The sequence below is a fragment of the Pantherophis guttatus genome, chromosome 14, assembly GCF_059756535.1.
Source record: "Pantherophis guttatus breed Tessera chromosome 14, ASM5975653v1, whole genome shotgun sequence".
NCBI lineage: Eukaryota > Metazoa > Chordata > Lepidosauria > Squamata > Colubridae > Pantherophis > Pantherophis guttatus.
This window is the reverse complement of record NC_142076.1, coordinates 2053265-2080093: the sequence shown is the minus strand read 5'-3', so window position 1 is coordinate 2080093 and position 26829 is coordinate 2053265. Positions and strand designations below refer to the sequence as shown.

General features: G+C 44.6%; 1 protein-coding gene across 2 annotated transcripts; it reads right to left on the bottom strand.

The window, feature by feature from the left end:
* Positions 1-6810: 6810 nt before the first annotated feature.
* LCMT1 (leucine carboxyl methyltransferase 1) lies at positions 6811-25656 on the bottom strand. Of its 2 annotated transcripts, XR_004592009.3 has the most exons (12): positions 25380-25656; positions 23697-23788; positions 23396-23517; positions 22572-22648; positions 20047-20108; positions 15721-15823; positions 15245-15365; positions 13886-13987; positions 12791-12882; positions 10938-11046; positions 8880-8977; positions 6811-7037 (listed from the first exon to the last, which is right to left on the bottom strand). XR_004592009.3 is itself a non-coding variant. In XM_034420615.2 (11 exons), exons 1-11 carry the CDS (start codon positions 25466-25468, stop codon positions 7015-7017), a joined length of 981 nt encoding a protein of 326 aa, XP_034276506.1. In that variant the 5' UTR covers positions 25469-25656; the 3' UTR covers positions 6811-7014. The 2 variants fall into 2 exon arrangements, 1 of the variants encoding a protein (XP_034276506.1); XM_034420615.2 differs by lacking the exon at positions 10938-11046.
* Positions 25657-26829: the final 1173 nt, after the last annotated feature.

Below are 26829 nucleotides of genomic sequence, written 5' to 3'. Positions count from 1 at the left end.
AATAGAGCTGGAAGGGACCTTGGAAGTCTTCTAGCCCAACCCCCTGCTCCAGCAGGAGATCTTATACTATTTCAGACAAGTGACTGTCCAGTCTGAAGCAACCTGGAATTTAGGAGAAACTTCCTAACAGTGAGGACAATTAACCAGTGGAACCATTTGCCTTCAGAAATTGTGGGTGCTTCAGCACTGGAGGTTTTTAAGAAGAGACTGGACAGCCACTTGTCTGAAATGGCATAAGGTCTCCTGCTTCAGTAGGGGGCTGGACTAGAAGACCTCCAAGGTCCCTTCTAGCTCTATTCTGATTGATTAAATAGGTGAGGTGGGTGGGATTTTTTTTTCTTTCTTTCTCTTTTCTCATCCCAAGACTAAAACTCAACATTCCCTAAGGGGCCAGGATGATGTCCTGGGGGAGGGGGAGGGGGCCATATAGGCACCAGGGAAACTCTAGCTTCTGCCTGCCTCCAGCCATGGAGATTGATTGCACAACTTTGGGCTGGTCATTCTCGCTCACCCCATCCACTTTACAGAATTGCCGTAGGAGAGGGAGGAACAATATATGCACTGATGTAACCCAAGATATGTCTAGGCAAGAAGGCTGAATGCCGTGGGAAGTCAGCATGGTGTAATGGTGAAAGTGTTCGCCTGCCCCCAATAAGGCCCCGGTTCTAGTGTCCTTCTGCCATAGAAAAAGCTCCAGGGAGGATGCCAGGCCAATTCTTCCCCTTTGGTGTCCAAGTCAGGATGGGGGATGAAGGTGGGCACCACCTCCCCCAGCCACAGAATAACCATGGTTGAACTGTGCACTACTGCATGTATGAATGAATGAAATCCTGAATGAAAGGTAGGATCTAATAAATAAATATGGAATGGCCCAAAGTTCAGGACAAGCAAACCACACAGAAGGGATCCTTGCTCAAAAAGCAATCACTAAAATGGCCAGCTTAACCAAGAGACTCCCAGACTGGCTGGCCTTTGAGTGGCCAATCTTCTTTGCCTTGAATGGTGGCTTCAAACAGAGACATGCATTGCCAAGTGTGTTAAATATGTTACGCCTCGACTTCAGGTCTGGCAGGTCAAGAGAAAAAGATGTCAGCTAAATCTGGTAGAAAGGATGTTTATTCTGAGTCAGGCCAAAAAGGTTGACCGGATTGCTCTCCAGAAATCCCATCCAGCAAAGTTGCTTGTTGCGGGAAAATTGCAGGAAATATTGTACACCGCAGAGATGGAACGAGTGTGGTTTGCAGGAGCAGCACGCCTAACACGCACGAGGGGGTTCAGTCACACCAATGCAGCCGCCCTCTTGACTTTGTTGGCCACATCTGCAAGCTCCCCTGACAGATGTGAAGCCCTTGCTAGAGACAGCAGCCTTGTACCAGGCTGGCTGTGACACCCTTCCTTCAGCCCTGCTACAGGGCAGATATTGCAAACTGCTCACGATGCCAAAAGGGTAGGCTCAGTACCACAAATTCCTTGCGTTGCAAGTTTTATCGGACTTTGTGTCGTCCCCTTCTAGCAGTAATCCCCAATTTCTTGTCACATTTTGCTCACTGATAAGGAGTGTTACACAACCTACACTCTTACAATGTTTTATTATCTAGCTCTAGCATCAAGGGGATCCCCAGCAAGATTTAGGATGGATTGGGGATATGCCTAGTTGCGATGGATGCATTTTGATTCTCTTTTTCGGTTTTATTTGCTGTCCAAAGGTGGTAGTAAATTAAAGTGAAATTTCCTGCCTCTGGATGCAGATCATGGAGGCGGCAGCGGTCTGTATCTGTGCCTGTGGCCATATATGCAACATACAGTATGTGCCCCACAGTGCCTGTGTGTGTCTACGCATCTCTGTCCTCCCTCTACCACCTGGGAGAGGCCACCTCCTGCGTGTGGCACTGCAGAGGCAACCCTGCCCACCTCCTCCTTCCTCTGCTGGTCTTTTCCCAGCAGTTACATAATCTCTGGTGACTGGGGAGCTGGGCTGAGTTGGGGCAGGGTAGCTATTTCCAGAAGCTGTAAGCGCTTCAGCATTCAGCTGCTGTGATCCCTTGTTTGGCAGCAGTCTAAGGGTAGGGTGGGACACACACAGAGAGACAGAAAACCCTCCAAGCAAAAGATCCCCTGCAGAGATGCCCACCCCCTGCCCCTGAGTGGCTGGGGAGTCCCAGGCTTCAGGAATATTGGGGTGGCTTTCCAAGGAGGGGGGGCAGGGAAAGCCAGCCTCCTCACGGAGCTCTTAGCAGCTGCCAGGAGCCTTACAGGGTTTGAAAGGAGGGACACAGGAATGCAAAGGCCCAGCAAAAGCTCTCCAATCAAAGGCAAAAGGGAAAGTTTTCACAAAGAATTTGTGGCAGGAAATCAGGATGCCAAGCTGGAGCATGTCAAGGGCAGCCATGCTTTGCCATGGCAACCCAAATCCCAGTTTTCTTTTGCTGGCACTACAGAATCCCCCCCTCCCTCCACCCGCTTTAATTCTTTTAGGAACAGGCCTGGAGCCATTCTCAGCTTTGGGGGCCCAGCCGGTGCTCTGTCACAAGCGGCATTTTGAGGCAAGGATTCCCCAAGGAAGACTGAGCTAACCAAATGAAGAGGGGAGACAGGCACCCCTCCCTCAAGGCCTGCGGTGATTCTGTCTCTGGGAAAATACATATTTTATGCTCTTACCCCTAGGAATATTGCCCTTCCCAACTTGGTGAGTGGGATCCAAGGCTCTTTGGTTGCCATGGACACCTGAGCCCCATATAGTCAGGAGTGCTGGCCCTCCACAGGGAAACAGTAGGGCAAGGAAGCAACTACCCTGTTTTGCCCCATAAAATATGGAGAAGTGAAAAAAGACTCAGGCATCTCGCTTTCAAATTGGCATTGCCACTAAAAAGAACATTTGCACCTTAGGGTTGGCCGGTGGGGTCCTTGGTGCTCTCTGAAGTTGCCGGTTTTCTTGGTCTTTCATTACCAACTAGGTAACATGATCAGTGCACTGACAATTAATGTCAGCATCAACCATGATGTTTCCTAGTTGGGTAAATGAAACATCTGCAAGAAAACAACCAAGTCCAGAGAGCACCAAGGACGCCACAAAATGGCCCTGTTATTTTGCAGCTGGAGAAATCAATCATGGCAGTTTCTATTTCAGCTCCTGGGTCCGCATCAGCCTGTATTTTGCCGGAGGGGGTGGGGGTGCCTTTTGCAAGAGGCAGAACATCTGCTATGCATGCAAGAGCCCCCATTCAGCTCGATCATTGCTCCTAAAGGGGATCTTGGTGGGGCTAGAAGAGCTGCTCTCTGGCAGAGCGAGAGTTTACTCTTGTGGGGCCATAGTTGGCCCACTAGACCTCCGGGAAGACTCAATTTGAAGCTGTGCTTGAAAAATCATCTCCGTGATTCGGAGGAATTGGGGAAAGTGGGGCATCTCAGTGCTTGACAGTTCCTGAAGCACCAAAAACAGCACCAGAAGGCAAGGCTAGAAACAGTGGATGGAAACTAATGAAGGAGAGAAGCGACCTGGTTAAGGAGAAATGTCCTAATGGTGAGAATCAGTGGAAGGGCTGGCCTCCAGAAGTTGTGGATGCTCCGTCACTGGAGGCTTTTAAGAAGAGACTGGACAGCTGCTTGCCTGGAATGAGATAGGGTCTCCTGCTTGACTAGAGGGTTGGACTAGAACAGCGGTCACCAACTGGGGGTCCATGGAGAAAATTTAGATGGTCCACAGAAAAATTATTTGCATTTTTAATATTGCACTAAATCAGGGGTCCTCAAACTACGGCCCCTGGGACGGATACGTGCAATGAATGTTTGGGTTGCTGCAGAGAGTCTCCCCCTTCGGTCTTTTTGTGTGGGTTGGAGGGGGGCAGAAATTCTGACTTGGGGTCTGTTTCAGCCTCCTGGTGTGGGGCTTTGGGTGAAGGCTGGAGGGAAGTGCCGCTGGTGGCGAAGAGCCAGAGGGCCTCGTTCCAGTGGGACTACCTCATGGCCTGGACCTGGATGACTATCTCAGCCCGCTGAGCTTCCAGGCGCCTATACCTGGCCTTGTACTCCCGCAAGTCTTCCCGCTGCTTGGAAAGCCTACGCTCCTAATCCTCAGTGAGGTGCTTCTGCTGAGCCTCCTTCTCGGTCAGATCCAATTTGAATTGATCCAGCTGCTTTGCCAACTCTTTCTCGTGGTGGCTGCTTAGCTCCAACAACTGCTTCCTGTTGGGGCCCTAAGGAGCCCAGGCAGGCAAGCAAGAAGTGTTTGGGAGGGGAGGGGCGAGTAGAAGCCGTCAAGGCACTCCTTGATGTGAGTGACATCAAGTTGGCCATACCCACCCAGTCACATGACCACCTAGCCGCACCCACCCAGCTGGTCATTAGGCAGATCATATTAGTGGTCCGCGGAATTTAAAATTAGTGGTCCCTGAGGTCCGAAAGGTTGGTGACTCCTGGACTAGAAGACCTCCAAGCTCCCTTCCAACACTGTTATCCTGTTAAGGTTCCTTTCAGCAGCACAGCTTAGCCGTTCCTGCAAAGCACCACCTTTGGCAAGTTCTTCCCCATTGATGTCTCTAGCCAGGACTTTTCAGTCCAACCATTCTTCCAAGGCATGCCTCCCACTGTGGCCAGAACAGGTGTGACCGTGAGCACCAGGCACCTCACTGAGCAGGTAAGGGCTTCTACCTCACTGTAGAGGCCAAGGTTAGAAGGTAAACAACCCAGCAGAAAATATGCAATATCAGCTGTTCCAATAAACGTCTGAAGAATTTGGCAGCTGCCGAACCATCCCAATAAAAATAATTTATATGCTTCCTAACCCTTCCCAAATATTTCTTTGAAAGCAAAGGTGAGAGCAGATCAGGGAGGGAGCAAAGGGCGCCTCCCAGGAGAGGAAGAGGCAGGACTTCACCTTGGCGAAGGTGGATTCCAGAGACTTCAATGCCAAGCAGCCAAAGTTCAGATGCGCAAAGGCCTGGGCCAAGTGTGGCCATTGCTGGCAGCAGCTGAGCCTTCGCTGGAGGAGAGCAAAGGCCTCCAAGAGGGTCACGTGCAGAGCTGGAAGCAACTTCTTGACCTGCTGCTGCTCCACTCTGGCCTTTGGAGACTCTTTTGACGCCCAGCTGGATCCCAGATTAGCTGTTGACAGACCATCCTCCTGCAGCAGCAGCTCCTCCGCCCCATGGAAGTGCCGCCCCCTTGTGGTCCTTGGGGAACTGCTAATTTAGACCAGGCGAAGAGTGCTAAGCGGGAGGAAGCAGCAGAAGCAGCCGTCTGTGACAAGGCTTTCATTGTACCAGTTCATTGCTCTGACCTCCTTTGCTTCCCATCAGTTTCCCTGCAGGCCTGGGTGCAACTGGGCCACTTGCTCTGTTCTGACTCCCAGCCCCCAAGAAAACACCTGCATGAGGCACTGTAGCTCCCGGCCCATCAGGGTTAACTGGAAGAGAACTTGAAAAATGGGAAACGTTTCCAAAGCTGGTTGAAATCCAAACGTCCGAGGAATCCAAGGGCAGCCTTTGGAGCCCTCAAGAGCCACAGAGTTTGGCAGGCTCAGTCACAACACCCATCTCGCATCACTCCTTTGCACTTCTCCTGCTCCCAGGCCCACTGCAGGTTGCTGGTTACCTGTCACATAATCATCAGAAAAGTGAGAATTCCTGGGCTCCACAGGCTGCAGGTGAGCCCCATGTTTACGATGTCAGAGGGCAACCAATCCATGCATTCCCAGAAAGCAAACTGGGGAGGCTGCCTATTTTGTCTGCCATCTCAGCCTACCTTGCATGAAGGAAGTAAAGGAAGGAAAGAATGGAGGAGCCATTGCGAGCGGGAAAACGCTCATTTATTTTCTGATTCTTATAAATAAAGGGGAAGCAGGTGGTTTTCCTCCAAAATATAAAACCAGGTGGGACATAGAGTCCGGGTATCAATGGAAACATTTGCAACAGGTTGGTGCTGACAGATCTCAGGTGGGGAACTAGGGACTCTGTTGCTGCACTCCAAAAGTCTGTCCCAACTAGCAGAAGAAAAAGGCTTCAGGGCGAAACTGGTTAGGGACTCGAGTGCTAGTTAACTTGAGGTTAGCCCCTTTAGAGGGTCACTAAACGGGAGGAAAGCACTTTTGGGAAGGGAACACTCCTTTAAACAATCTCTCTGAAGACAGGAAGAAGAAAATGGGTCAGGGGATCAGGCACAGGACAAAGTCAGGGAGGAAAATTCGGAGGGGGGGGGGGAATTCTGCTTCCCAGCAGGGGAGGGGCACTCCTTTAGGTTAAACAAAGGGAAATAACTCCCTTTCCTAGGAAGGGAGAAAATACCCGTGTGATAGTGCCATCTGGCATTTTGGGCATGAGCTGCATTGGAGTCTTGTTCAATCAAATGATTATTTGAGTTATCAGAAAAAGGCATGACACGGCTTTACAAAACTTCACGATTTATTAACCTTGTCAGGATCAGGAGTGCATCTCAATACAGCCACCAGAAACTGCAGCTCAGAGCCAACAGGATTTCCCCCACCCCCCACCCCGCTCCCAGACTGAAGCCAGCTCTCTTTTGAGGAAAAAGATGGAAGAGAAGACACCAAGAAACTCAAGGCAGAAGAGAAAGAAAATGCACCGGAAACAATATTTCAGAAAGGAAGGAAAATGCAAGAGGCCAGAGAGGAGGGCCTCTAAGGACTGCTGACAGCCAACAGGGCCCCCTTCCCTGCCCCAGTTGAAACCCTCAGCCCAGTTCTGAGACAGCCAGCAGGACAAGGACTCTTGGACATCTAGGAGAAATCAGAATCCCTTTCGATTCATAATAGGTTTTTTTAAGAAAAAATCCCTACAAAAGAGAGAGACTCGCTTGTTTTTCAGCTGCTCACAAAAGGAGTAATTTATTCAAAAGGTTGTCACGTGCCACGAATGGGGGAGAGGAGGGTGCCTGCCACGGCTCCAAGGCTCATGTTCACCTGCGAGCATCTTCACGGGAGCAGGGGGGCAGTGGATGCATGCAGAGGCCCACCGGGAGAGGGGCAGCAGGTTCACCTGGAACTCCACTGGAGCAAATGCATCACAGAGTAATGTCTGCAAGGCCTATAGAAAGATGGGAGAAATCGGGGCTTTCACACTTTTTTAAGCAGAAAAATCTTATTTCCCAAAACCCCCAATCAAGAAGCAAAGTTCTAGTAACAGGAAACTGTATCTGGGTGAGCTTTTTTTGCCCTTAGATTCTCTTGGAAGCCCATCAAATTCTCACAGAACCTTCCAGTTCCTCCCAATGCAGACCGAAAACCCTCATCTAAGCAGGACACATGTAGGGAGAACCACGGTGAGCGGACACCTTACTGGCTTCTGCTGGCTAAAAGACAGCTTTTGTAAGGAGAAGCCCAGGCAGATGCTGGATCTGAGGGGAGATGGTTGAGATCATCCACATGACTCTCCAGACAGCTGCTCCTCATGAGCAGACCGCAGAAACTGCCATTTTTAAGGTTTCCTTATGGAGTGCCTGGGAGTTGGGATAACATCCAAGTTCATACTTGCAGAGCAGCCTATACAGACATTAAGCTCAACCAAGCCTTATATCTTAATCACCTTTTTACATTATTTTATGTTTTGTGTATTGGAGCAATTGAAACATATCGGACGAGCAAGGTTCTACTGGACTCATAAGTTTCTGTGTCCTTAAAAGAGATGGTATAAATTTGATTTTAAATGTTTTACAAATGTATGGTTTTTGGACTATGAAGCAAAAGGATGCTGCTGGATTTTGAAAATTTAACAACAGAATTAAGACATCAGAGGGATTTGGAATTATAGCTTTGAATTACTTGGAAGATACTTTTTCATGGCAAACGGAGATTGATTTAAAAAAAAAAAACAACTATTGAATACCTTAGTGCAGGGCTATCAGACTCGCAGCCCAAGAGCCGGATGCATCACACGCTGGCCATGGCCATGCCCAGTTTAGCAAAGGGGGGGGAAAGTCACAATACATCACGTGATGCCGCCATGATGCAAGTTTGACACCCCTGCCTTAGTGTAAATTTTTGAATAGTGCAAGCTTCTGGACAGAATGGATCAAACACATGATGAAACTGATAGAACGTGTCCTTAAGGAAGTTGTAAAACAAGAATGAGCTGCAATGGATGGCAATGAAATTAAATTGAAGGGGGATTTAAATGTAATACAAATAAATTTGATGGGTGACTTGTTCCCTAAAGGAGATATTAAACCAGGAAGCTGATTTAGATAATTTTTTTCTTCTGGATATACAAAAGACCTCTGCTAAGATTTGAAAGGTCTTTTTTTTAAAAAATGACAACAAAAGGATAAATTGTACTTGTTCATACAAAAGAAATCTGTTCTGAAGAATTATTGCTTTGAAACAGATGATCAGCAAATTACCTCTGGGCCTCTTTTTGAATGGTTTAAAGAATATGTTTTAAATATTTAAATAAGAATTATAAGATTGGCTTGCGTGACCAGTTAAAAGTAGTAGTTATATTTGCCCTTATTGGACTTTTACTGACAAACACTGATTGGCGTACCATTTGACTTTGTTTTCTTTACTTAAGAGATGAGCTATTGGGAGGAGAGAGATTATTTAGAGACAGTCACAGCAAATAAAATTAATTTTACCTGCTGGGATGAAGGGGAAAGCTGCTTCTTTTTTATGTCTCTCTTTTTCCCCTTTTCTTGTATTTTTCTATATTTTTAATAATTTATATTGATTTTTTTCCCTTTTTCGTTTATATTTCTTAATAAAAAATATTTGGGGGGGGGGAGAAATACTGACAAGCCAAGACACATGTGGATGACCTGCCTCCAGGCACAGCAACAAGCCCCAAATGCCACTGGTCTGGAAAGGTCCAAAATCAGACAGCCTGTACTAGTCCTTCAAGCTCTGAAGCAAGAGACAAGAAAGAGGACCATACCTAAATTCTGGGAATCCTTGATAGCCCAGCACAGGCAGTAATGTTGCATGAGCTGCTCAAATGGTTCCTTCTCGTCCAGAAACTCAAGTGCCTCTACCCTGGAAGGAAGAAGACAAGACAGACGGTAGCAGACACAAGCTGCACTTAGAGAGAAAGGAGCTACCAGGATGAATTAGAGCAGAGGTCTTCAAACTTGGCAGCTTTAAGACTTGTGGACTTCAATTCCCAGAATTCTCCAGCCATAGGTATGCTGGCTGGAGAATTCTGGGAACTGAAGTCCACAAGTCTTAAAGCTGCCAAGTTTGAAGACCTCTGGATTAGAGCCAGGGTCAAATTCCTAGCTAGGTCCAAAGCTCACAGGGAAGCTTTGAACCAGGCCTCCTTGTATGTATCAGCCCAACCCAGTCCAAGGAGCCCAACAGAGAAGCCTAGTGGTGCCTCTGAACAGCTATATCACAATCTGTATCACAATCACAATATGGTTGGAGAGCCATATTAAAAGAATAATAGAACAACTGAGTGGATAATTGACATGCCCTCTGTGAGGGCTACAGAGTACCATAAAACCAACATAGCCAAAGTTTTGCTCAACAAAGCCCAGCCTGTGTCCCCCATGGTTGAGACGTTTGAAATTGGGGTTCAAAGGAAACCCTTAAGACACACACCCCAACATTGCTGCATTTACCAAATACCTAGGTCAAAGTTTTATACTGGTTTTGTTCCTTTTCCCCCCCAGCATGTTCAGGTTTCATTTCCTCACCAAAGTGGGTAGCTGTCATGATCTGAGTGTTATGGTACAGAGCACCCCAAAATCAATTTGGCCCCATTGGCCATTTTCATTATTTTAAAATATCAAGCTTGCACGGTATGTAGGTTTTTAGCTATAAAATCTCACTGTAAAAAAATGTCATGTGATCAGACTCAAAGTCATTAAAATGTATTTCAACAGCTTTAGACTGATTTAGTTAAAATACTTAATAGCATTTTCAGTTATTCAATATTAAGTGTAAACTTAATGAACTGATTACAAAGTAATGTAGTTCAGTTTACAAATCCCTCATTATTCTTTTTCTCTTTTATATTAGGTAGGCACAGAGTAACTTTTCAGATGCTTATTATCTTTTCAAAGCATTACACTACTGCTGTGGGCCATGAAACTCTTCCAACAGAGTCAGCAGCAACTCCTTAAAGCAGGATTTTACTTTTCTGTGTTTTTAATTCCACAGGGCTCTTTGATTTGAGGAAGATGAAGGCTTCCCAATCCCAGGGGCATTTCAACAGCTTTGGTCAAGTCTCATCCTTATGGTGAGACCGAGGAAAAGCCCTGGAACTGACCATTCTCATATATCAAGCAAATCCTTTACAAAAATATACTAAGATAATTTTCTGACCTGAGCCTGTCTGGAGTACACCAAACATAACTTTGCAAATTCTTATGTTATAAAACTTTATATGTGAACAAATCTAAGTCATTTGTAAAGTAGCTTGTATCATAGTATCATCATACAAAGAACGCAAATTTTCTGTTAAATATTAACTGTTCTGTTCTATTTAATGGACATTTGTGAATAGCAGACATCTCTGCAAATTATCCTGTTAAAAACGTTTCATTGCATCCCTTTCTACACCAATGGGCCAATATTTATTCATTGACAACTAATTGTAATTCCACTATCAAAATTCTCCAAATAGAACAATTGCTGTCTTTCTCCCTGGCAATAAGACTAAAATTTATTTCTAGATCACGCATTATTCATTTTTCCAATATTTTCTATTAATGTAAGAAGCATCAGTAAGACGCATTAGTGTCAAGTACATCATGTATAACTTAAGTTATATCCTGTCCATTATCCTTTCATCGAAATGTGCTTTCCAACTCACTCACTCTCTTACCTAAGAAACCCATCCAATGTTTTCAGTCCATTAAGAAAAATGCAAGTTCTCCGAGTGTATCAGTTACCCACTTTTAGAGAAGGGAAGAGATGGGAAACCTGGGCTTGAAGGAACAAACTGCAAAAAACTTTGGCAAAGGTTTTGGTTGTGGATGTGCAAACTCACCAATTCAGGAACAGAACGTTCCGTTGAACCCTGGAATGTTCCATTCCCCCTCCAGACCTTGTTGTTCCGGGGGCAGTTTCCTGAAGTTATCAGTGAGTTCTGCACATTCCTGGTTTGGAGCGAATATAACAATGTTTTTAGATGCTGCGTCTGAATCCTGATTTGACATTTTGGTAACTCTTAAATACTAGGATAACCAATTAAGGCTTACTGGAACAAAAAGTATAAAACTATTATTACACTTTGGTGCCAGCCGAGGCCATATTGGTTCTCAGGCGGTCTGCAGTTTTTGTACTCACTTTTAGGTGAGTGCAAAACCTTGGCTTGCTGGAGCAAAATGCTACAAAACCAAAAAGTATTTCATAATTAATTTCACAACTCTTTGCTTTTAGGAAACCTCTGGACTTGGCCTTCCTTGCTTTTTAACATCTACATGGATCCTCTGTGAGGTCCCATAAGAATCAGCAGCATTCAGGAAAATTGGACATGCATTCTGGAGACACCTCTGGAGACCAAGCTGAGTTCCACAGCTACGCTTTTTCTCACTCAGTTTGGTAAACCAATCAATCTCACCTGGCAAAAGCAGATGGAACCTCTCTTACACACATTGGTTAGGACTACCCTGCAGGATTCTTGTTTATTTATGTTCCAGGTTTGGCAATTTTAGGAAAAGGGCGGGGGGGGGGAGTTAGGCAATTTAAAAATACATCAATTTTGCAAAAAATAGATCATAATTTATCTATTTACTTCCAAATTTGGTTTCAAATGAGAACCCCTGCTTTGGAACAAGGCTAGTTCAAGTACTGCAATCCCACATTCCAGTCCAATCTTGGGACCTTCAGATCAGCATCAGGTACCTCACTCTGTGGCCTGTCCTTTCGTATGCTCAGGCTGAGAGGGCTTAAGGGCACAGCACCTCCAGCTATCACCACCAAACATGTGGCTCATTCAGTGCTATCTGCCATCTGTTTCTACTGTAAACAAACGTATCAGGGATCACCCTAGAATGTACAGTAAATATAGTTTTCGATATAGCAATAGCATCAGTAATAACACTTAGACTTATATACCACTTCACAGTCCTTTGCAGCCCTCTCTAAGCAGTTTACAGAGTCAGCATATGGCCCCCAACTAATTGAGTCCTCATTTTACTGACTTCGGAAGGGTGGATGGTTGAGTCAACCTTGAGCTGGTCAGGATTGAACTCCTGACCGTGGGCAGAGTTAGCCTGTAATACTGCATTCTAACCACTGCTCCACCACGGCTCTATAATATATAAACTATATAGTATAGTGTAACTCTAAAACTGTATCATCATCATCTTTGTGGTTTTTGTCACCATTATCACCTTGGCTCAAACCATAGTCAGAGGAAGTTCACCTTTTCACTGAAGGTAAACAGCATAGTTTAGTGGGCTACTTCAGTGCAGGTTAGCAGGTATGTGAGGTTTTTTTCCAATCTAAGGTTGAGCGAGAGGGACTAGTCCAGAGTCCCCCAGGGGATTTTCTGCAGGGAATTTCCATGGGTGAGGAGGCACCAGGCCTCTCTCTTCCTAGTCCAGCACCTTCACTGCTACCTATCCATTACCGATTATTCTTGTCTCCTCTTCCCCCCCCCAAACAACCCAGTGAGTTGGGTTGAGCTGAGAGTCACTGGCCCAAAACCATCTACTCAGTTGGCTTTCAGGCCTAAGGCAGGACTAGAACTCACTGTCTCCTTGCTTCTAGGCCAGCACCTTCACCACTACTCCAAACGGGCTCTCACATGCTTTATGTGAACACATATACAAACATACACCTGTGTGTGCTCTCTCTTTCTCCCTCTGGATAAAAATAGCAAGAAGAGAAGCTCACCTTTTGATCTCATCTGATGGCAAACTCTGATAGACTTTCAGCATATCAAGACCATTTACTGTTTCCCAGCCATGTTTCAGGAACCGTTCCTTCTGCGAATGAAATGCAGGAGAAAAATCTGTGAAAGGCAGATTTTCCAAGACTCAAGAAGAAGATAAATCACTCAAAAGGTTACCCGCCATTCAATTTAAGATCCATTGGGCAAAATACTAGAACAGGCTGCCAAGCAGTCGGTCTGAAAGTTCTTAGAAAAGGATGTCACCGCACAAAGAATTAACAGTCTCTGAAAGATCTGGGAAAGGTTTAGCCTTGAAAATTCCTTTTCAATTTTCAAAAAATTCTTTTTTAACCTTTAAACATCTGAAAGGATTTCACAAAGAAAAGAGTCAAGATTTGCTCTTCATCTTTCCAGGTAATGGATACATCATGGGTAAAATAATGGATAAAACATCAAGGAAACAGAACCTGGTTGAACATCATGAAAAATCTTCTAACTGAAGGAAGAGCTCAACAGGAAGCAACATTTAAGGAAGGGCTGAACTGGCACCTGTCAAGGATACGGTCAGTTTACATTCCTGCTCTCCCTCTTTGCATGCAGGGAGTTAAGACTCAGCGGTCTAAATGGTCCTGACTAACTCTACTGTCCTAAGGACAAAAATGGTGCCGCTCACAGACTAAGAGGGCCACAAGGCCAGTCAGTTGGCTTTTATATAATGTCAGCATGAGCAATCTCCTTTTATCAAGCCTGGCATATCTCCAAAACAAGGCCTGTTATGGCAGCAGCACCCAACCTTTTGGGTGTCAGGGATCGGTTCTGTGGAAGGCATTTTTCCTGTGCACTGGGAGGGTCGTGGTTTCATGTGCTGCTTGGATCTCATGCATGCGTGGATGAGGTTTCACTCATTTGTGCGGCCCAGTTCCTGGCGGGCCACAGACCAAGCCTGGGGTTGGGGACTCCTGTGTTATGGGACGGAACACGTAGAGCAAAGGACAGGGTGAAGTTGGGACCTGAATGCAAGCACTAGCGTTTGGACAAAGCCCTCCTCTTTTATTGGGGGTTTACCAAGCTGAGTCCCACCATCCAGGAAATCTGACCTGGGTCTCCAGAGATCTGCAAGCGTCTGCACCAACCAGCTCGCACTGCTTGTTCTGCAAGTTCTCAATCATGATCTGTCCAAAGCGATCCAACATATTCACCTGGAAAGGACACAGGATGTCTCGTCATTCAGAGCACAAGTGCACAAACGAGCTTCTGTGGCTGTGCCAGCTCCAGCAATAGTCTGGAAGAGTGATGGGCTTTGGGGTTCACTTCTCTGAAATTAATTAAAGCTACTCAAGCTTTTCAGGGTTCAGTGTAGACCCAAAAAGGCATTCCAGAGCCGACTTGGTAAATTTAAGACAGCTCTTAAAAGAGCAGCATCTTTCAGGTCCATGTGGAACCCTGGAACTCCTGGCTGCTCCAGCAGGTGGTAGAAAGGTGCAGCCATCGTGCAACATCCAAAGGGTCTTGCTATACCCGTATCTTTTTAATCTCTGCCCAGAACCTCCCTTTCATTCTTAGATGCACCCCTAAAAACCAGATCCTCACAACTCTCAGCTATAAGAGCAAACACCCTGGGCACTGGAATAGCAGTAGCTACACTTCTCCTAGATTCAAATATCCAATGAGGGTTTATGTGCCAGAACTTCCTACTAGGTGGAATGTCCTGAAAGCTCAATAAATGCAAACAAATGGCCAAATCTGGTTTCTCAGTTCCTGATGAGACTGAAAAAGTTTCTTCCCATTGCAGAACACACAGCAGTGGGATCCCAATACTTGGAGGAAATCACTTTTCTCAGTACTTATTGCCTGACACTGCACAGTTGCTGGATGTTGTACAGATTTAAAAAATAATAAAAATAATGCTCACAGAGCAACTCAGTGTGACCCCAAGTAATTGTCACCGCACTCCGATTTGCAAAGGGGCCAGTCTAATAACACTGAAAAAAATAAAAGCAAACGGTGCTTTTATTCCAGCTGTAACTGCTTTCATTCCCAAAATTGCAATATCAAATCTGTCACTTGCATCTTTCCCGAGAGCGGTTTATCCTTTTCATAAGGATGCAGCTTGCACCACTGTTAAAAAGCGAGCGTGTTAAGCCTCAATGGATTAATATTTAATAAAAAAGTAAGGTTGTTTTCAGGGCTATATCTCTGAGTTCAACCACCTCTGACTTAGAAGCTCTTCTTCTCAAGAAATAATTAATCCAGTTTGAGAAGATCTCTGCTCTTGTATTGTGGGAAGCAATGAAGAAATAGCAAGAATAATGTCCTGCTGGGGGAACGGCTTTATAACCGCATCAAGCCCTAACCCCGAAGCAGCCATGCCCCGAAAGGAGGGCATTTCTCTCTCCCTTTCTCTATTGCATACTTGGTTTGGGCACTGAAAGGGGCAGCGGAGAATCCTTGCTTACCTGCTCATAGTTGATAAACATGGCAGACCGAAACGTGTTTGCCACCCACTTGATGAGGTCACCCGAATGCTCCGTGGTCATGTAGATGAGCACACATTCCGTCATCAGGAGCGTTGGCAAACTTTTAAACACGGAAAGAAGAAAGGGCAAGGGATTGAAAGAATTCAGGGTTCCCCCCCCCCTCATCTTCAATTCTAGGTACTGCAAGAAGTCCCAAAAAGATTGTCTTGTGTGTTCAGAAATGCCCTTTATACAATTTTAATTTATTCGAATTAGCTGCCACCTGACTCTGGGCAGTGTGCCATAAAGCCAAGAATACAAAGTCAGAATGTGATAAATGTAAAAGAATAAGAGTAAGAAACCAAAACTGATGGCAGCTCAGGGTAACTACACCAGGGCCCCCAACCACCTGAGCCAGGCCCGGAAGAAATGCCATCAGGGTGGGAGCCATACAGAGATTCTGGTGCCCATCTTACTCTGGATCCATGTGGCATTTCTTCAGCTGTTCTTCCATTTTGGGCAGGTCTCGAAGATCACCTCCAACAATGGCATATCGGCTGGTATCCAAACTATGTGCATCTGCAAAGGAATCACCAGGGACAGCTATTTTTAAATGCTCCCCAACTGAGGGCAAGGACAACCATGTCCCAGAAAAGCAAGGAAGGAACCTTGCAGGCCTTGGGGTTTCTAACTCCAAGGCCCTTGTTTCTCCATCTTGGGGGGGGGGAGGGGGGGCAAAGAGGTTGTCAAACTCTTTTAACAGCTAATTCCTTCCGAAAGACTACCTGAGGAGCAGCCTCAAATGTCCATATTTTTCACAGAAGGAAAACTCTCAAGGCAGCCACAGATCCTCTGCTTTCAGAGGCAGGGAGATAACATAAAATAAATTATTTTAGGGCAACAACATTGCATTTCCCCATTTTCAGAGAAGTTCATATTGATGGCATCTGAGAAAGTTTACAGGCTTGAGCCTGTAAATAATTTGAAGAATTTTAATCTCAAATCCAAACGATTTGGAATCACTTCCTCTCATGAATCATGTATGTCTCCTCCACAAAACAACTGGTAGACATTTCCCTATGTTCTGTAGCCCATCCCACACTGATATGTTACTTTCAATGAAAGCAGGCATTTTATGGAATACCTAGGAAATCTATAGAATGCCAAAAATGGGACATCAAAGGATTTAGCATTTCACACATTTCCTAGGCATTCTATGCAACCCCAGAAGCCATTCTAGCCTTGCTTGTTGCAAAAAGTTTGTCAATAATAGTAATTTTCTCATTTCTTTCAATTAAAAAAGTCCCACATTTTATTTTGCATTTCTTAATTTTCAGATATGTGTTTCAATAAAAGAATAACCTTAACTGTAACCCAAACCCTCTTCATGGCTCTCTTTTCTTATTTTGCCTAAATAGTTCTTGTCATTCTGCATAAAGCCTAGGTATTATATACAATGCCTAGGGAAAGTATATAGCATCTTGAAATAACACAGACATTTCATACTTTGCCTAAAATGGCTAGTCTAAGGAAAAGAAGAATTATGAGGCGGTGGTGAGGCCCCTCCTCAAGAAGCCCTCCCTGGACCCGGCTGAATTAGCCAACTACCGTCCGGTCTCCAACCTTCGTTTTGTGGCGAAGGTTGTTGAGAGTGTGGTGGCACGACAGCTTCCCCGGCACCTGGATGAAGCTATCTATCTAGACCCGTGCCAGTTGGGCTTCAGGCAGGGGCACAGCACAGAAACGGCATTGGTCGCGTTGGTGGATGATCTCTGGAGGGCTCGGGACAGGGGTTGCTCCTCTGTCCTAGTCCTATTACATCTCTCAGCGGCTTTTGATACCATCGACCATGGTATCATGCTGCGGCGGTTGAGAGGGTTAGGAATAGGGGGCACCGTTCTGCGGTGGTTCTCCTCCTTCCTCTCCGACCGCTCGCAGTTCGTGTTGGCAGGGGGGCAGAGGTCGACCTCGAGGCGTCTCGTATGGGGAGTGCCACAAGGGTCGGTCCTCTCGCCCCTTCTGTTCAACATTTATGTGAAGCCGCTGGGTGAGATCATCCGTGGTTTGGGGGTGAAGTGTCATCTGTACGCTGATGATACTCAGCTGTACATCTCCACCCCAGACCACCCCAACGATGCCCTTGATGTGATGTCTCGCTGCCTGGAGGCCGTGCGGGTCTGGATGGAGAGGAACAGGCTCAGACTCAACCCGTCCAAGACCGAGTGGCTGTGGCTGCCGGCGTCCCGATATAGTCAGCAGGTGCCATCGCTGACTATTGGGGGTGAATCTTTGCCCCCCACAGAGAGGGCTCGCAATCTGGGTGTCCTCCTGGACGCACGGCTGTCTTTAGAAGAGCACATGACGGCCGTGGCCAGGGGGGCCTTTTATCAGGTTCGCCTGATTCGCCAGTTGCAGCCCTTTCTGGACCGGGACGCCTTGCGCACGGTCACTCATGCCCTTGTCACCTCCCGGCTGGACTATTGTAATGCTCTCTACATGGGGCTCCCCTTGAAGAGCACTCGGAGGCTCCAACTGGTCCAGAATGCGGCCGCGCGGGTGGTTATGGGCGCAACTCGTTGTGCCCGCGTGACACCCCTCCTGCGCGAGCTGCACTGGCTCCCAGTGGTCTTCCGGGTGCGATTCAAGGTGTTGGTTACCACCTTCAAAGCGCTCCATGGCATAGGACCCGGGTACCTCCGAGACCGTCTTCTGCCACCAATAGCCTCCCACCGACCAGTCCGCTCCCACAGAGAGGGTCTCCTCAGGGTGCCATCAGCCAAGTTATGTCGGCTGGCGACGCCCAGGGGGAGGGCCTTCTCTGTGGGAGCCCCAGCCCTATGGAATGAACTGCCCCCGGAAATACGTAAGATCTCCAACCTCCAGGTGTTTCGTTGCGCATTGAAGACCCTGTTGTTCCGCCAGGCCAGGCTATCAACATAATAATTTTAAATTGGGGTATTTTAAATTTTTGGGGTTTTAAATTGGCCAAATCTATTTAATTATTTTAAATTTTAATTTTTAATCATTGTTGTGTCTTGTGTTTTTAAATTGGCTGTACACCGCCCTGAGTCCTTCGGGAGAAGGGCAGTATAGAAATAAAATAATAATAATAATAATAATAATAATAATTATTATTATTATTATTATTATTATTATTATTATTATTATTATTATTATTATTATTATGAGAGACATGATAGCAGTGTTCCAATCTTTGAGGGGCTGCCACAAAGAAAAGGGGGTCAAGTTATTCTCCAAATCACCTGAGGGCAGAACAAGAAACAACGGATGGAAACTAATCAAGGAGAGAAGCAACCTGGAATTAAGGAGAAACTTCCTAACAGTGAGGACAATTAACCAGTGGAACAGAAGTTGCCTCCTGAAGTTGTGGAGCCTTCAGCACTGGAGGTTTTTAAGAAGAGTCTAGACAGTCACTTGTCTGAAATGGTCTAGGTTCTCCTGCTTGAGCAGGAGAGCTGGACCTTCAAGGTCTCTTCCAGCTCCATCAGGCAGTCTATAGATTTCCTAGGCATTCTACACAATGCCAGCTTTTCACACATTACTGGTAATATACATAAATCAAACCCTTCACCCCCTTTTAATATTGTTTTATTGTATTATTATAAAACAAGAGCAGTGCATTATTTGGGTACAGTGGTATTTATTCAAAATGGACTAGAGTTTATTAATACTTTGATGATTTAACTTAATTATCAAGTTAAAATTTTAAAAATAAAGAAAAATGTTTGTCAATATGATTTGTATATTGCGTATTTGTCGCCAACCAGCTTTTTTCTTATTTTCCTCCCCTAAAACTAAGGTGCATCTTATAGTCCGAAAAATACAGTAAATCAAAGCGAAACACACATTTATCATCCCAAGTCAAGATAAACCCTGCTGCCAAAACAAAAGCAGGGAAAAACATTTTTGTAAAGAGGGTCTTTACTGAGGGATCTTGCAGGAAAAAGATGTTCCTGCGTGTGTGAAGGAATTATTTTTCTTTGAGGAATCCCAAGAAACCTGCTTCTGAGAAATGATCTGGGACTCTCCATAGTTGCTTCAACCCTCTGCGGGCATCCCACAGATCAGTCTTAGCATGAAGCAGTCAGAAACTGTGCAAAGATAGCACCTACCTTGGCAGAAAAAAAGGAAGAGCCAGGCCACTGGAAAAGGGAAGCACATTCCCAAACCCCTTTATGGGCACGCACCTGGCATGATTTCAGGGAAGAGAAGCCTAGCTCAGACTCTGTGTCCTTTCAGCAGCTGCAGGTAAAAGCAGAACTTGCTGATTTTGTGGAAAAGGGACACAAAATCAGGGCACTTGAGGGCACTGAGCCCTGGAAGCCAAAGTCCCATGGAAGGACCAGAAGGCAAAGAGGATTTCCAAGGGGATTTGATCCCAGTCCTAATCTTGGTTAGGCCTTGGAAGAGACTGTCCACTACAAATTCAACCGTGTCACTATCTCCAGTCACGATGTGAGGCCTCCCCAGTGATGCCATTGCAGGGGTGAGCAAAGATGTCAGGTCAGATCAAAATCATGTATTTCAAAACAGCCCAACTGACTGGCTCCTCAAACTAACAAAGGGAGAGACTAGTTCAGAATTTTACAAATCCATAGTTTGGTGGGGGGTTTTGTTTTTGTTTTATTTTGTAGCACTGAATTCCTATTCTGGTGTTGATGGGGAGATGTAGCCATTGGCTGGTCAAAGAAAACAAGGGAAGAACAAACACCCTCACTTAACCCCACAGAGGAAACGTAAGAGAAGTCTAGAAAAGCTGCCCTGCTCCAACAGGGACTCACCTATGAGAACAGTCTCCTCTGAATGGCTTTCCATGATCGGTTTGGAGAGAGGAGGTTTTGATCTGTGAAGGAGGAACAGAAAGGGAAAAGAGAGCCCATGAGTCACCAGGGAAGGTCTCATCGTTCCTACAGCAAAAACAGAATGGGTCTGGACTTTCTGAAAACAAGCCAAGGGAGTGGGCTGCAGGATCACCTTCTGCACTGGAATAAGTGAAGAAGTAACAGAAATAAAAATAAATAATAATTGAATAAGAAATTGAAATGAGAATAAAGATAATTAGGAAATCGGGGCTGCTTGAATACCACTTTAGACTGAACTGAAAAGGGAAACAACAGGAGGGGAAGAAGTAGAGAGAGAGGAAGGGAAAAGAGAGGAGAGGAGAGAAGAGGAGAAAGAAGAAAGGGAAAAGGAGAGGAAGAAGAGGGAGGGGAAAGAGGAGTAGAGGAGAAGATTAGAAGGAGGGAAGAAGAGAGGAGTGGGGGAAGAGAAAGAGAAGTAGGAAAGAGGAGAGAAAGAACTAAGGAAGTAGGAGGAGAAACAGGGGAAGAGAAGGGGAGAAGAAGAAAGGCTGGAGTAAAGGGTAAAAGAGCAGCCCTGAAAAAGTAAAAATGAAAGTTAAAAGAAAAGATGAACGAAAAATGATGGAAATCACTGTACATGTAAATGTGTTTATGAAAAATAAAAATAAAAAACTTTATAAAAAAAGAGATGCTTTCAAGAGGAAGAAAGACAATGCAATCTTCATTGTTCAGAATTAATGTATCCATTTCAAGTACTGCAAATCTGTATGGCAGAAATTACAGGTAATCCTTGATTGAAAACCACAATTGAGTTGAAAATTTCTGTTCCTAAGCGAGACGATTGAGTTTTGCACCATTTTACGACCTTTCTTGCCACAATTGTTAAGTGAATCACTGTAGTTGTTAAGTTAGTAACACAGTTGTTAAGTGAATCTGGCTTCCCCACTGACTTTGTCAGAAGTCACAAAAGGTGATCACGTGACCCCGGGACACTGCAACCGTCATAAATATGAGTCAGTTGCCAAGCGTCCAAACTTTGATCATATGACCATGGTCCAACAGTCATAAGTGTGAAAAACGGTCATGTCATTTTTTTCAGTGCCGTTATAACGTTGAACAATCACTAAATGAACTGTTATAGGTCGAGGACTACCTGTAATTTGAAGAATTCTTTAAAAGTACTTTTAGACACCTTAAGCTTGTTTTGAAATCCCAAGATCATATATTTAAGGACATCCACTCTTTACTAACATAGAGAACATTCATGCAATGTTGTCTCACCATCTTGCCGGACGCACTCTAGGCAACTTTATTTATTTATTAAGAAATAGACTCCCTGGACCCAGGACTTGGCTATAAATCTCTGTTAACTAATCAAACATTGCTTAACTTGGCTTGAACCTATCAGAAAGCTCTGACACTTAAGCTAGATAATTACTGGTAATTTACAGATATATTAGAAAGTAAAATTATTTTCATGCTTGTCTGTTTTACATTTTATTTAAGAAGTCTGCATTATATATAGTTTTAAGAATGCTTGTTTTTTAAATATAGTTCTGATTATTACAGCAATACTTTGGTCTGTGCTAATCCTTAAATCCAACAATATATGAAAGTAGTTTTTTATAGATATAATTGTTTGACTGATTGTATTTATAAGCTAAGGCTATCCTATTTAGACATTTTACAGTAATTAGGGTATGCATATAGGACATTATATAATTATTTGTGGTCATTTTTGCATGTCTTTTTATTGCCTTCTCTGGCAGCGTGATGCAAAAGATTAGAATTATTTCCTCCTTTGTGTGGGAAAGGAAGATTTCCTGTTACTTGTTTTGTTAACAGACTAAACTGATTAAATTAAGTTTACTTTATTGTCATTGCACCTCGTACAACGAAATTAAATGTTATCTTCTGTTTATCTGTTTGCTTTTAATTGTGCAAGAACTTATTTGATGAAGGGAACGTTCCTGCTTCTCAACTGTTTAAAACAATCTTCTGCAAAACAATCATAGCAGCTTTAAAGGCCATTATGAAATTGTAACTAAAATTCACCTTTCTATTTTCAGATTAACACAAAAAGAGGGGGGAAAACTATCTTCTTCAACCTTATGAGATAGCAGCTACAATGAACTATCACTTGTCCAATATACTGACAAAAAGAATGGCACCCTTTCTTGCATTTTGGCAAAACTGCAACTACTATGCAGAGCTCTTGCTGTGGAGCAAACAGGAGATGTGAAAAGGCAGAAACGTACAAAAACTCCTTCATCAAACATTCACAGTAGTACAGTCACGTCTAATCGGACAACACTCTAGAAGCGCAATTAGTAGGATAGCAAATAAGATTTTACATATATTCTCTTGTGTTACATCATATTTTCACAACAAAGTAATTAAAATATAACTTAGTATCACTTCTAGTCATTTTGTTCTAAAATTCTTCTCCAAAGACAAATGCATTCATTCAGTTGTTCAAATATACCAGAGATTCCAGCACTTACTTGATGTAGTGAATTTTTCTTGATACTATAGATGGAAAATCAACTTCAAAGTATTTCAAAGGAAGAAGATTCTCATCCTGAAAAGGGGGGGAAACACATAAATTCCAATATTTTCACTGAGAGCAAAAGAAACATTCCATTGCTTTGCTTTAGGTCCTGACTTTTGTGACTTCAAGGTTGCTAGACTAGGATTCTGGAATCATAGTTAGGCATGTCTTTCTCCTGTTCATACTATATTCCTAAACCTAATCCCCCACCTATTCTAAGCAAAAAACTGGGAAAAAGATGGAAGCAATGACCCAACCCCAATAATCTGCTTGAGAGATGTTAGATGGGCTGATTTACCCTCTATTCAAGAACGTTGATTTACTAGTAAGAGAAAAAGTAGACTTCTAGGAGCAGAATTTTTTACTATCTTGTGCACTCCGCAGATCATGAAATGCTCAGCCACGTCCAAGTTTAGTGGCTGCATGTTATTTTCTAGAAACCATTTTCACTGATATACAACACCAACAAAATGCTTTGTAAATTAGTGTGTCCTGTGAATTAGAACAAATAGCTAAATTCTCTGGAACATAAACCACACTTACAACACTGTTCTGTTTTAAGGTAGAAATCTGGTGTCCTTAATATATTTTGGATAACAAGGCCCCATAATCCTTTGAACTATATTGGATGGAGTTGATGACACTTGACATCCAAATTATCTAGAGGATACCAGTTTGTCTACCTCTTCATTATATAATCAATAAAAGGAGGGGGGGACAAAGTATTTTAGAAATTATAATCAGAGATCACACTTGAGATAACATAAGCTATTTCACCTTTAATTTCCAAAACAGAGTATCCATGCCGGCACCAAGATTTATAATTTGGCAATTGCATTTTGTCTTTTCTAAGAAAGCCTTAAGTAAACGACCAACTCCTTGGACCCGGGCATAATACCCTTAGAAAAATAAAGCAAAAAAACAACAACCAATTAGTTGACAATTTTTAGCTTTAAAAACATTTGAAAACGATTTTGTTAGTTAGCTCCCATCCACCACCCATCTCTTCTGTTCTTCTTTTTGCCATATGTTAATGAAGCAATACAAATTGCCCCACACACATTTGTTTATAACCTACCACGGCTGATTTCAGGTGCCTTCCTTTCTTTTGGATGGCTTACAAAATGTTCAATGTAAGGGTCTTTCCAGTAGCCAACACTTACAGCATACCTGACCACAAAAAGAAAAACAGTGTTTTAACAAATCCAATTCCATTGAAAACAAAATATTTTAAATAAAACAAAACATACACTATATGAATATCAGTCTAAATTAGAAAAATAAGTCTTATGCATTTTAAATAAATTAGCCTAATTAATACTGTTATTCCATAACAGTATTATGTTTAAGAGTTTAAGAGATAGCAAAGAGCCTCTCAAAATCTTTATGACTTTCAGAAGGCAGATAGGAGTAGAAAACTGTGGACCATCAATTTGGGAGAAAAACACTGGATCAAAACCAAATTTGTACATATCTGGATGCAAGGAGAGAGCTAGTGTAATAGGATTAAAATATCTGCTTACAGCAGAAATCAATATTAAAGCATCCCCTATAAATATTTATCCAGCTTCTGTTTAAAGACATTAAGTGGGGTGCCCCAAACATGGCACAATAGTTGAGGCTACCATAGTGCTATCAAGAATAGAATGATTATTTTGTGGAACTATGATTTGGAACATACAAAAAATCCTTGATTGATGCTGACTGAAAGTACGGGTAGTCCTCAATTTATGACAATTGAGCCCAAAATTTCTGTTAAGTGAAATATTTGTTAAGTGAGTTTTGCCCCATTTTATGACTTTTCTTGCAGTGAATCACTGCAGTTGTTAAATGAATCTGGCTTCCCCAATGACTTTGCTTGTCAGAAGATTGCAAAAAGCAATCACGTGGTCTTAGGACACTGCAACTGTCATTTTTTAAAAATTTTTTTGATTTATATGCCGCCCTTCTCCGGAGACTCAGGGCAGCTTACAATGCATTAAGCAATAGCCTTCATACTTTTGTATATTTATACAAAGTCAGCTTATTGCCCCCACAAACTGGGTCCTCAATTTACCTACCTTAGAAAGGATGGAAGGCTGAGTCAACCTTGAGCCTGGGGAGATTCGAACTTACAGTAATTGCAGACAGCTGGTGTTAATCACAATGCTATCAGTCTGCTGAGCCACCAGGCCCGTTAAATAAATATGAACCAATTGCCAAGCATCAGGATTTCAATCAATATGAGCATGGGGATGCTGTGAAAAATGGCCGTAAGTCACTTTTTTCCCTGCCCTTGTAACTTTGAATAGTCACTAAATGAACAGTTGTAAGTCGAGGGCTACCTGTACCCTTGCCATTTTGGCAACCAAGTCATGCTGTTGATTTATAACCAGCTTCTGATCATCTACGTTCCTATCCCCCCACTCCCCCCAGTACCAACAATAAATAAGGCTCTTCTAGATGGCTGGAGAAACAGCAAAGACCCCCGAGGTCCAAATCTCCCTCCAGCCATTAAGCTGTGGAGTGGGAGGCGGGAAGGCAGGGAAAAGCCAGGCATTCGCCTTTGGGGCCGCCCTGGCGAGCCTTGGCTCCTGAGATCTCCTAGTGGTCTCCCATCCCGGCCTGCGGGTGCCAAGCCCCTTCGGCTTCCCAGAGGCGCTACCGCCCGCTGACTGGCGAGCCACCATCCGCCCGCCCCGATTCAGCGGGCCCTGCCGGCCGAGAAAGGGGCCTCCCCGCCCGCCCGCCCGCTCTCGCCCTCCCCGCGCCGCTGCTTCACCGCTTGCAATGGGAGGCGACGTCGCAGGTGCTCCGCACGGCCTCGTCGAAGACGTCGGTGCCCAGCACGTCTCGGGAAGGACCGGCCATGGCCGGGCGCGGCTGCTCAGCGAAGGGACGCCGGAGAGGAGTGCGGGCCGCCCATGCCGGGCCGACGCCGCCGAGGTCCCCTCAGAGCGCGACGTCGCCGGCACCAGCCAGCAACGCGCTCCCCCATTGGCCGGGCCAGGAAGCGGCCCTTAGAAGGCTGGACGACGAGTTCTCCCCGCCCCTTTCCCGTCCTATTGGCCAGGCTGTTGCCGATAGCCAATCAAGAACGATACGCGCCGTATAGCGTGTGGTGCGAAAAGCAAAGTACGCCGGGAATTGTAGTCCTCTGCTGAAAGGGGGCGTGTTTTCTGCTTAGAGGACGGAAACGGCCCCTCGGCATTATGGGAATTGCAGTCTTACTCGCGAGGTTCGCGGACAATCGCGAAAGGGAACCAAAGCTCCAAGTATGCAGGGATCCGCGTGTTGCTCGTTTCCCACGATCGGCTGGCCGGTGAAACAATCCTCCATTTTCGTCATCCTGTCACATTTACGTACTGTATATAATATTTTGTCGGTGTTTCTCAACCTGAGCAATTTTAAGATGTATGGACTTCAATTCCCAGAATTCCCCAAGGAGCCTGGGAGCTAAAATCCACACATCTTAAGGTTTCTCGTATTAAGAAACACTGCAAGTACAATATATACACGAAGGTTCGCTGAAAAAGCCATGTTTTAAAGGCTTTCCTAAATAACAGGGTCACGGCTGATAAACTGGCCCGCAGGGTGGGTGGAGGCATGTAATTAATTAATCAGTGGGTCATCAAGCCCAACAGGAGACCGACGTTGCATGTCCTGTCCGTCATTCCATCTGGCAGGAGCAAGACCTACTCCTTCGGGAGTAGGGCGGTATACAAATTAAATAAAATGAAAAATAAAATGAAGACCTGCCTTTTCTGCCGTGGTTCCCACCTTCTGGAACGTCATGCCCCCCCTCCCCAAGCCCCATTCCCCCTCAGCCCATTCCTGTTACTCTTCTGGAAAGCCTGTAAAACATGTTTTTCCAGCAACCTTGTAGATCCATGGGGATCCCGCGGGGTGGCTGCAGATGTTAGGGGACTGTTATTTTCCCACAATCTTTTTGTAACATGGTGTGGGAGTAGGAATGGATTTCCGGAGAAAAATTGCAGACTACTGGAACCAGGTGCACCACTCAGGTGACCCTGAGGACACAGATAAACCTCCAGATGCTTCAAATAGGATGCAAATGTCCAGCTGTCTGCAAGGAATATAAACCCTTCCATTCCCCACTATCCTGTCAGAGCTGAAGAAGCTTCTTGGATGAGAAGCAAAACGTCTTCAAAAGAAAAAGAAAAAAACAAGAAAGTCCAGTTGCCTCCTGAAAAAGCACCTTAGGAACAACC

What these genes read in the sequence shown, in the direction of transcription:
- LCMT1 (XM_034420615.2), bottom strand. Translation starts at nt 25,468, where the DNA reads ATGGCCGGTCCTTCCCGAGACGTGCTGGGCACCGACGTCTTCGACGAG. An exon ending in GCAGATCTCTGGAGACCCAG is followed by an intron (nt 12,883 to 13,885) that starts GTCAGATTTCCT and finishes TTTCATTCGCAG; the next exon opens with AAGGAACGGTTCCTGAAACA. An exon ending in CAAGGATTCCCAGAATTTAG is followed by an intron (nt 7,038 to 8,879) that starts GTATGGTCCTCT and finishes ATCTTTCTATAG; the next exon opens with GCCTTGCAGACATTACTCTG.